Below are 11,518 nucleotides of genomic sequence, written 5' to 3'. Positions count from 1 at the left end.
TTTTTATATATGTACTTCTTTTCTCCATTAGAATGTAGGCTATTTGCGAATAGGAATTATTTTAATCATTAGATTTGTATTCCTGGTACCTAGCATAGTGCCTGAAACACAGAAGAAGCTTAATAAATGCCTGCTGATGGATCGATTTGACTTCTCTTCTCTTCCCTTTGCTTCCCTTCCCTTTGAGTTTCCTCAAGGAACATCGGCAGTCTTCATGTTCCCCTCCAGCTTTACATGAGAGAAGAGAAGGAGGCACCTTTTCAAGGATGCGGGAAACCTTCCAAGGACACAGGAAATGTTTGCCAATGTGTCCTGGACTCTGGATCTGGACTTTCTGGAGCCTAGGTTTGACTGCCACATCTTCGACTCACCCCACACCCCCAGGCTCTGTCCAGACGCACACACCAGCCCATCAGCCTGGTCAGATTTCCAGGTCGTAGCACTCCATCTCATGGTGCCAAGGGTAGTAGGGGGTGCTGAGCCAAAGTTTCATCATGTGGAAAATAAGAGACTTGAACTAGATGACCCTGAAGGTCCCTTCTGACTTCATGTCTCTGATTCCGTGCTTTCTCTAAGCTAAGGAGAGTTTGGGTGGAACACTTGGGGGCCTTGCCAAGGATGTAGCGACTAACACCAGAGCAGGAGACTTCTCAAGGTCAGGGACTTGTCATGGATTGCTTGAACCGGAGAGGACCCTGGAGATTATGTAGTTCAATTTCTTCATTTCATACGTTCAGTGGGTGATATTAGGATTAATATCAGGATATTATTGGCATTAAATACAATGGTGAACTTGTGGACTAAAAGGTCCCAGGATGGTACCCCAAGTGGTAGGGAATAAATGCTGAGTTAGCCCCTGCACTGGGGCTATTACAAAGTGGGCAGGCTCTTTTTTTTTTTTTTTTGTCCCCTCCCGGACTCAGATAGAACCAGCTATTAGCTATTAGTGGAGTGTGTTGGCAAGGGACAAGGGAAGAAGATGAATTTATATTGGGGATGGGTGGAGCCTTAGACTTAGACACAGAAAGCTCTAAGTATAGCCTTCTGTGTATTTTGGAAGCCCCCTCAGGCTGGGCCCTAGCCTTTTCTGACCTTTCAATACCATCACCACCTTTCTGCGATTTGCTAACAAGTACACCAGCCTCAATCTCGCTCAGCACTGGCCCTGGAGAAGCTTGAAAATTTGAGGTTTAATTCCAGGTTAAGTGGTTTGGGGTAGAGGTTGCCCCTTGATCAAGGATAATTGACTCGGGCAGGATTCGGTGACCGTAGGTGGCTTCCCACATAATTGGTATTCTGTGTGCAGTGATGACATCTGGGGAGAGCAAGGACACAGGGTCGGGGAGGGGGGAGGACACTTTGCAGTTCAGTCCACAGGACCCATTGGGCAGGGGTATCCTTGATGTGGCTAGATGACAGGTGTACACATTGTGCGTAGGGTCAGATCCTCATGGCACAGGGGCATATGATGTCACACTGTTCACAAGGAGGCTTACCATCTAGGAGGGTGACATTTGGAAGGGATTTGGGAACCTTGTACCCTCTCTGCTGACCCTGGGAAGCTGGGACTGGGCATAGCAAAGAGCACAAGCAACAGGTGAGGCAGAGCAGAATGAGGTTTCTGTCTCTGTGTTGGTGAGTGCACTTGTACACCAGGGGAATTGAGTGGTGGGGTGAATGGGAATTCCCTACCCCTAAACCCGGTTAGGTGTTGGTGGCTTCCACATGATCCCGTCTTAGGGCAGTATTCTCCTGCTGCTGGGGCCAGCTGGGATCTAGGCTTCCTGGGGAAGGAGGGGTCAGTGTGGGTGTGTTGGGGGTGGGGAAAAGCCAGGCGTCAGGGAGACTGTTCCTTCAGACTGGGCTAGATGCCCTGGCATCAGATTACAGGCCCAGCAATATTTTTGGCTGGGAGAGCTGGGGGCTGGAGGCGTGGAGTCCAGCAGCCGTAGCTGCCCTCTCAGGGGACCACCCTCCCCATTCCTCTCCTCCTAAGATCCTGGATAATAAGGAAAGCAGACTCTGTAGTGGTGAGAGGTCCAACCCAGACAGCTCCATACAGCCCTCCCCAGGGCACACCGGGTATGGGCACCAGACGTCTAGTGAATCACTTTGGGCTTCTCTAGGTTTGCACAAAGTTTCTGTAGGGTCTTCTTGATACGCAGGGCTGTGAGGCGGGCCGAAGGGTTGGGGTACCAGCATTCTCGCATCGTTTGTGCCAGACCTGAAAGGAACTGGATGGCAGAGAGAGAGAGGAAGAGGGATCGGGAGAGGGAAATAGGAAGCATAGGGATTAAAATTACAGAGAGAAAGGTAAAGAGAGGGAGGAAGTGTGGAATGGAGGAGGGGAAAAACAGAGAAGTAGAGAGGAATAAAAATGGAGGAAGAAAGGGAAGGAGACAGATTGAGTGGAGAGAGAGAGAGAGAGGAAAAACACAAATAGCACAGAAGGAAAGAAAGGGGGAAAGAGGAGGGGAGAGACAACGGGAGAAGCATGATTTTGTCTCTAGATGCTCTTTGCATCCTGCTCCCTCTACAATCCCCTCTAAGAGATACAGAAGCAAGAAGGATATCAGAACCAAAATTCCCCATTGCAATTCTCCCCTATTCTTGGGGATTCTGTCCTTTGCAGGGTGACCCCTGCAGGCAAAGATGCCACAATAAGATTCTGGAGGGAAAGCAGGGGGCAGTGCTCACCAAAGGTCTTACCAGGCTGGGCAGAGGTAGCCTGGCCCTCCCCCTGGTGCCACAGACCTTGGCCTGTGGGGAGGTGGGATGGGCAAAGGTCAGCAACTGTTTTGAGAAACATATTGGGGCTAGGATCCCAGAGAAGAGTAGTGTGGCCACTCAGCTTATGCATTCAAGGCTAGGCAAGCTCTACTTACCCCTTTCCCACCCAGAAACAGAGGAAGCCCAGAGGGAGTTAGTCCCAAAGAACCTACCCAGGGCTGTGTATCTGTGTGTATGGAGCTATCCAAAAGTGAAAGAATGCCAGGCCTGGAGTCAACCTGATCTCAAATCTGGCCTCAGACACTTGCTAGCTGTGTGACCCTGGCCAAGTCACTTCATCTGTGTTTGCTTTAGTCAACTCATCTGTAAAATGGGGATAATAATTGCACCTGCCTCCCAGAGTTGTTGTGAGGGTACGAGAGATAATAATTGTAAAGCACTTAGCATGGTGCCTGGCATATAGTAAGCACTATGTAAATTAATGGGTTCCCTGTAAGTCGTCAAGCTGGGAGCCTGTATGACCACTTGTCAGTGATGTTGTAAAGGGTTACCAGTCAGGTGCCAGTTAGACTAGATAATGTCCAAGATTCCTCCCAACATTGAGATTCTATGATCCAAAAGCCCTATAGTGGGGAAATCTTTCTCGTCTCTTCTGTAGAGAATGAAGGGCTCTGAGAAGCTCAGACAAATTAGGGCTCCCTTTACAGCAATGGACATCTGCCATAGGAGATAGGAGAGATGCAAAGAGATATGTGCCAATGTCCTATATATGTATTCAAGCTATATGGACATGCCAGTGCCTGGCACATAATAGGCGGTTAATAAATGCTTATTGACTTGGCCTGATGTGTACCAATGGATTGATTCACTTGTCTAGGATGGCTCCCTCTGGCCCTGCTTCCTGACCATTGAATTGTCCAGCATCACTCCATCCCTAGCCCACTCCCCGCTCACAACCCTGGAGCTGGATCTGCAAGTATTCAGAGTTGAGAATTCTTCCTCCTCCTCTGCCCATCCCTCCCTCTGTCTCTCTCTGCAGGTGCCAACTCACCGGATCTGCAGCCAGCCGGTTGGGAATGTTGGGGGTCTGCTGGTCGACACAAACCACCTTTTTCATTTCCTCAAAACTGGGGTCATTGGGGACCATGTCAAAGAAGGGCGGTCTGTAATCCTCCACGATGCCTGGGGAGCAGGGAGAGACACCCTGGTGACACCATGCCCCATGTGGGAAATGGAGTATAGAACTGGGGAAGACCCCCCAATCTGGGTCACTGTTTTTAAAATAAGAGGTCCTTATTTCACATCCTGGCTGTGCTACTTACTGCTGTGTGAACATGAGATCAGTGGATCGTCAATTTAGAGCCGGAAAGGACCTTGGAGGTTATCTGGTCCAGTCTTCTCATTTTATGATGAGGACCACAGATGTTAAGTGACTCGCCCAGGGTCACATAGGCAGAAAGTGCCAGAGCCAAGATTCCAAACCTAGGTCCTCTGCCTCCAAACCCAGCTCTCTTTTCATTGCTTCTTACATTACTGAAACAATGGAGGCCATCAGCCAGGAGTCCCTCTTTCCTCCTTCATTCCATCCTCAAAACCTCTCTTTTGCTTTACTCCTGTGTCTGAAGAAGGGATGGCCCTTCTGGCCAGGGCCAACTGTTTTCCAGTTTACATTACCTCTCTTTCCTTCAGGAGTTTCTCCCAATAACCTCTCCCTCCTCGTTCCCCTTGAATTCAGCATGCCATCTCCTGACTACATACATTTGAACAAGCCATTACCCATGCCTAGGACAGACTTTTCCTCTCCTCTTCACAGAACCTGTCTTCCTCCAAGGCTCATCTCACCTGCCAACTGATCCTCCAAACTATCAGTCCTCCCTCCCTCCTCAATTTTCCTTGTAATTTACATAATTATGTATGTTGTACACTTCCCAGAGAATGGAAGCTCCTTGAGGACAGGGAACCACTTTTTTTTTTTGGTCAGTGCCTTGCACATAGTAGGTACTTAATAAATGATTGTTGGATAGGATTGCAGGCACCTTGCTGGAGGAGAATTTTTGAGCCTGAATTTTACTCTGCTTGGTCAAATGCCTTTGTTTTGTAATCAATGTAAAAAAAAATTAAACACAATGGGATCTTGTATTCACCTACCTTAAAGTAAAAAAGAAAAACACACACAACAAAAATATAAACTGATATTTATATGTACTTTGTACTTATCCAAAAAGCTTTCCCCACAATAGCCATGTGAGGTAGGCAATATAAACATAATTATCTGCATTTTAGCAGGAGCTAGGTGGCACATTGGATAGACTATAGAACGTGGAGTTCAGCAGACTTGAGTTTAAATCTAACCTCAGGTACTTAGTAGCTGTGTGACCCTAGGCAAGTCATTTAGCTGCTTCCTGCCTCAGTTTCTTCATCTGTAAAATGGAGATAATAATAACACCTGCCTCCCAGGGTGGTTGTGAAGATCAAATGAGATAATATTTGTAAAGTCCTTTGCAACCCTTAAAGCACAATGTGAATGCTAGCTATTATTATTTTTACTTTTCAGTTAAAGGAAACAGACTCAGGGGAGGAAAGAGAATTGCTTCAAGGTCTCACAAATAGTAAAGGTAGAGTTAGAATTAAAACTCTGGTCCTTTGACTCTACATCTAGCGCTCTTTCCCTTACGCCATCGTGATTCATATCAGACTTCTGGTTCAGTTTGGTTTCTACTACCCTGCATTCTAGGGCAGTTAGGTGGCACAGTGAATCGATTGCTAGGCCTGGAGTCAGCAAGACTCATCTTCCTGAGTTCAAATCTGGCCTCAGACACTTACAAGCTGTGTGACCCTGGGCAAGTCACTTAACCCTGTTTGCCTCAGTTTCCTCATCTGTAAAATGAGCTGGAGAAGGAAATGGCACACCACTCCAGTCTCTTTGCCAAGAAAACCTCAAAAGGGGTTATGAAGAGTATGAGACACAACTGAACTACAACAACCATACATACTCTGATCCACCCTCCACACAGTTGCTTAGGTGTCTGACCACGCTCCCTATTAACTTTGGAATCAATATGAAGACTGTTTGGCATTGAATGTTATTCACAGCCTGGCCCCTCCTCCTGTGTCAATCTTCTCACCCTTTACTTACCTCCATGCACTTTTTGGTCTAGTCGTGATACCATAGAATAGGGAAAACCACTTTTTTTTTTTTAAACAAATCTCTGTTTTTACTCTTCCTTTTAGGAATCGGTTTAGGAATCATTATCATATTTGTTTCATAAAAGGAATTTGTCAGGATCCCTTCTTTATCTATTATTCCAAATAATTTATTTACTATTGGAATTAGTTGATCTTTAAGTGTTTGACAGAATTCACTTGTAATTCCATCTGGTCCTGGTGCTTTTCTCTTAGGAAGCTCATTTATGGCCTGTTCAATTTCTTTTTCTAAAACAGGTCAATTTAGATATTCTATTTCCTCTTCCGCTAATCTAGGCAATTTATATTTTTGTAAATATTCTTCCATTTCACTTAAATTGTTAAATTTATTCGAATACAATTGGGCAAAATAACTCTTACAATTGCTTTAATTTCATCTTTATTAGTGGCATATTTTAAAAAAAATAAAAAAAAATAAAAACCACTTTTTAAGAAATCAACCAATCAATAAGCATGCATTTAATTGCTTACTATGTACCATGGGCTGAGGGATACAAAGAAAGGCAAAACCACAACAAGAGTCCCCGGCCTCATGAAAATAAATAGGTTCCTACAAGATACGTACGAGAGCAGAAGGGAAGATAACCCCAGAGGGTTAAGCTGACCTGCTGCTCCCAGTATACAACGCTACATCTCTGCCACTTGGCACTGGCTGTTGCCCCTGTCTGGAATGCTCTCTCTCTTAATCTCTGCTTATTGACATTTTTGGCTTCTGTCAAGATTCAGCTCACATGCTATCTCCTGCAGGAGGCCTTTGGGGGTCCCCCCCTGCCCCAGCCACTTAAGCCTTCCCCTCTCTTCTGGCTATATCTGGTATGTATCTATTTATTTACATGTTGCCTTTTCCATTAGAGTGTAAGCTCCTTGAGGGCAAGAACCTTATCCCCCCCACCTAGTGCTTAGCATAGTGTCTGGCACACAGTAAGTGTTTGATTTGTACTTGTAGATTTAAGAAAGGAATCTTCCCCTGATACATAGCCCAAGGAATGGAGTCATTTGAAAATATAGCCCCGATGCAAGGTGAAATAAGCAGAATTAGGAAATTATATACATGATGATTATGACATTAAAAGGCAGCCCAACTCAGACTAACTGGGGAACAGATGAAGAATATGATTCTCTCCTCTCTGATGAGAGGTGGAGGACTACAGATATGGAACAGTGCATACTCTGGCCAATGCCGTTGCTACATCAGTGGGTCTCCTGCTTAATTTTGTGTGTGGAGGGTGGGGTGGGGGTAGGGGAGTATATGTGTGTGTTTACAAGGTCCAGTTCAATTCGGGTAGGGATGTCTGGGGTTATATCAAGAAGGATTGTGATATGAAAACAAAAGGCATCTAAATAAAACATGTTTTAAAAAAATGAAAGAAGGAAAATGCTTCCCATAGAGCCACAGAGGGCTCTTAGGAAATCTTCGGTCAAACTGGAAGGAGCTCTAGGCGTAGAGATAGCCAGTCTTCCTACCCCGTCTTCTAAGCTCTTGGATCACAGGCACTGAGCCAGTGACCGAGAACACAGAGGCCACATCCCCATTAGGGCCATGCTCCAGCTGCGCTGGAGGTGGCTGCCTTCCAACCAGGCCCCTCCTGGCTTGCGTGTCCTAATCAGCACCGCACCGAGGCCCGAGCATGTCTAATGGGCCTTTAATCAGAGCCGGGGCTGACACCAGATTACAGTGTTTATAATGAACACTGTCTGTGTGAAGCTGAACGAGCTTGCTTTGCCTTGCCCTGAGGAGCAGTTGGCTTCTCTACTCCTTCTGCTGGCTGAGGATTCTAGGCCCTCACCTGCTTCTGTCTTGGGGAAGGGAGTCTCCCCTGATTCCTTCCACCCACCTAGAAGCCTCTTCAGTCATCCCAGGTGAATCCTCGGGAGGCACTCAGAAGAGACAGACCAGAGCTGTATCAAGAGCACTGGAAATGGAGTCAGAGGGCCTGGGTTTGACCTGTGCAACTGTGCTGAAGTCTTTAACCTGCCTGGGTTCCAATTTCCTCATTTGTAAAATACAGGGTTGGGTCTGTTTTCTAAATTCCCTTTCAGCTCTAAATCCTCCGATCTCATGAGTCCTAATGCTTCCCCTAAGAGAGACGTCAGCCACTAAGGTGAGTGTGGAGCTACCCCTCCCATTTGCAAAGTATCCTGGGACCGTTGGGATACCAGTGAGAGAAGGACTTCCTAATAGGCCCACACTATAGACCCCCACTCAATAGTAATTCCCAAGACCATTCGACTCCGGTGTTCATCTTGGTGGAGAAATGGAAAGATAATTGGACTTTGAGGCAAAAAAAAAACTTAGTTGAATCCAGGCTCTGCTATTCAGTAGTTCTGTTACTATAGACAAGTAATAGCTTGTCTCTGACAGCTTTATCATCTATAAAGATGGCAGTCATGTGGCACAGTGGATAGAGCACTGGCCTTTGAGTGAGAAAGAACTGAGTTTAAATCCAGTCTCAGATGCTAGTTATGTGACCCTGGGCAAGTCACTTAACTTCTATTTAACTCAGTTTCTCAACTTTAAAACGAGTATAATAAATCACCTACCTCCCAGGGTGATTATGAGGACGAGTTAATACTTGCAAAGTGCTATATAAATGTTGGCTATTATTAAAAAGGGGATAATGCTTTTCCAAGTTACTTCACAGTGTCATTGTGAGAAAAGCACTTTGTAAAACTCAAAAAACTATAGAAATTTGAGGCACTATCATCAATATTATTACTATTGTCTATTTATCTAGTTGCCCGTGGACATCTAGAGGAATATGTGTTTTCATGAACTCAGACAACAATGGCCATAGATGACTCATGACCAAGGTAGACGCAACCAGGTGCCAAAACCCATCAGCAAGTCAGCTTGAATATCTCTTAAGAAGTCTCAACATGAGGGGCAGCTAGGTGGCGCAGTGGATAGAGCACTGGCCCTGAAGTCAGGAGGACCTGAGTTCACATTCAGCCTCAGACCAAACATTTGACACTTACTAGCTGTGTGACCTTGGGCAAGTCATTTAACCCCAATTGCCTCACCAAAAAAAGAAGTCTCAACATGGGCAGCTACATGTCTCAATGGATAGAGCACCAGCCCTGGAGTCAGGAGGACCTGAGTTCAAATCTGGCCTCAGACACTAGCTGTGTGACCCTGGGCAAGTCACTTAACCCCAATTGCCTCAAAAAAAAAAAAAAAGGAAGTCATGATAATAATGATGATAATAATGAGAAGAGGACTAGACCTATAATTTTATTAGTATAGGAAACTTCCAGAGAAGAAACTCCCCCTACCAATGCTGGTCAGCACCTTCTCCACAATTTGTAAAGGCAAATGTTAAATGACTTGCCCAGGGTCACACAGCTTGTATGTATCAGAGGCAGGACCTGAACCCAGGTCTTCTTAGCCTCAAGAAGAAGTTTTCTATCCAATATGCCACATTGCCTCTCACTAATAGTAGTATCATTTAAGGTAATAGTAGAAACTATGCAACACATCACTGCAGACAAACAGTTTAGCACCTATTGAATACCTAGTAAGAGAACTTGGTGGCTAGAATTATACATCAACTTGCTGTCTTTAATGGGCTTTCAGATGATGAATCCATATTCTATAAATACAGACTCCAAAATATTCTGGAGAATTCAACTAAGAAACTGGACCAATCTGGGACCATTACCACAAACCAAACTATTGCCCACAATTGCCTAGACATACCATTGATCCATGAAAAAAAAAACAAACCTAAGAACGACATTTTACTAGATATCTCTGTCCTAACTCTCCAAACTTCCCTAAATAAAAAGCTTTTACAATGTACAGTTATCCTTTCCACATTGTGGGGGCTAGAGGGCGCAGCACCCCCTCAATCTAGAAAATCTGTATAAAATTTTTTGGCTCTCCATATCAGAGAAGAAGTCTGAATTTTTTTTTTCTTTTTCTTTTATGAGGTGTTTACAAACCATGATGGGGAAAGTCACGATGTGGAAGGGATAACTGTAGAGGCCTAACAGAAGAGATAACATCATGTAGGTGCACCATCCCTATCATCTTCTCTGCTACTGGGATGATGCTTTCCGTTAGCTTACAAAGGATGAACTAATATCTGAATACTTTTACTCAGCTCCAGAAAGTTCCCTTGAGTCATGTAGAACATTAACTATAAAGTAGGATAGCAAGAGTCCTAGGACTGTTTCCATCTGGGCCCCATAAAAAAGGGGGATGAAAATGATAGGAATAATAATAGCTCACATTTCTATAGCACTTTAAAGATTTACAAATTGATTTCTTCACAAGAACCCTGTAACAGACAGTACCAGTGTAATAGCCAAAGTGGGAGTGGTTAAGTGATTTAGCCAAAACTGCACAGGTAGTAATCACCTAAGCTTAGCCTGGATTCAACCCAGATCTTCAGACTTCAGAAGTCTAAGCTCCTTTTTAAGAAAATGTTCCTTTGATTCTCTTTTTCATAGATAGCTGTCACTCTTGTAATAAAGAAATGAAGACCAAATCAATACATTGGCCATATCTGACATTTTGCATTTATAATCTACTTTCTCTCTGCCAAGAGCCGGTGCTTTTTCCAAAGCAGCACCACAGACACCCCACATAGATATCATTCCACTGAAACTGTATCCCACCTGCCAATCCCTCCATCCTCTGGCACTGAAGATTAAGCTGGACACTAAGAAGGGAAGTCAGTCCATCAGTCCATCAGTAGGCCAGGGAGAAGGATGCCCTGGTCAAGGTAAAACAAAATATCACTCACCATTCACTATGGTCCGGCGTGCTATCTCCCACAGCACCAGACCGAAGGCCCAGATGTCTGTCCACTTGTAGGATTCAAAGCAGTCAGTGCGAACCTGCTCATCCAATACTTCTGGCGCCATGTACCTCTTGGTGCCCACCCGAGGGTTGTTGCCAATGTCCAGGGAATCACTACCTTGGGAGTGCATTACTGCCAGGCCTGTGGGTACCAGTGCCTCATGATCTGGGGCTCTGGGTCCCATGACCCCAATGTGCCACCCAGAGTTTCTCCTTGTCAGAGCATTCCCCAAGGCCTAGGGCCCAGAAGGGAAAATCGGGGAGAAGACAGGGGAGAAGAGGGAAGGTCAGAGAGAAAAAAATAGAGATAAAAACTGAGAAATGAAGATGGAATCACACAAACCCACACTCACACAGAGACACACAGGAAGAGAAGGGAGAATGATAACATCTCACTCTTACAACTTTTCAAAGTGACTTTAACTGAGATTATCCCACAGAATCCCACGAGATAATACAGCTCCTGGCCTTTGTATTCCCATGTCCCAGCCCAATGTCTGCCATATGGTAAACACCCAGGTTTCTAAAGCACGTAAGGTGTTATGAAGCATTTCCCATACAATAACCCCGGCATCATCGTGACCATCTGGCAGATGAGGAAACTAAGCCCAGAGCAGTTAAACAACTTGCCCAGCACTAGTACATGCCAAAAATGGGACTAGAATCCAGGTCTCGTGACTCTTAGCCTGAGCTCCTAATGAGGCTGACTGCCTCTGCAGACTACGAAAGGCTGAGACACGCAGGGACTGAATCACAGAAGAGGCAGAAACAAACAGAAAA

At 45.2% G+C, this 11,518-nt stretch overlaps 1 protein-coding gene across 2 annotated transcripts in view; it reads right to left on the bottom strand.

Annotated features, from left to right (window-relative positions):
• Positions 1–878: 878 nt before the first annotated feature.
• Positions 879–11,518, bottom strand: part of ACVRL1 (activin A receptor like type 1) — a 26,393-nt gene continuing 15,753 nt past the window's right edge. For both annotated transcript variants that reach the window (XM_027844365.1, XM_027844364.1), the window contains 3 exons: positions 10,683–10,880; positions 3,782–3,912; positions 879–2,234 (listed from right to left, as the gene is read on the bottom strand). In XM_027844365.1, the coding sequence (XP_027700166.1) occupies positions 2,100–2,234; positions 3,782–3,912; positions 10,683–10,880 (464 nt within the window). In that variant the 3' untranslated portion in view covers positions 879–2,099. The remainder of the gene's footprint in view (positions 2,235–3,781; positions 3,913–10,682; positions 10,881–11,518) is intronic.

Source organism: Vombatus ursinus, unplaced genomic scaffold, assembly GCF_900497805.2.
Source record: "Vombatus ursinus unplaced genomic scaffold, bare-nosed wombat genome assembly UNPS02014941.1, whole genome shotgun sequence".
NCBI classification, from domain to species: Eukaryota; Metazoa; Chordata; class Mammalia; order Diprotodontia; family Vombatidae; genus Vombatus; species Vombatus ursinus.
This window is presented reverse-complemented; position numbering and strand designations above follow the sequence as displayed.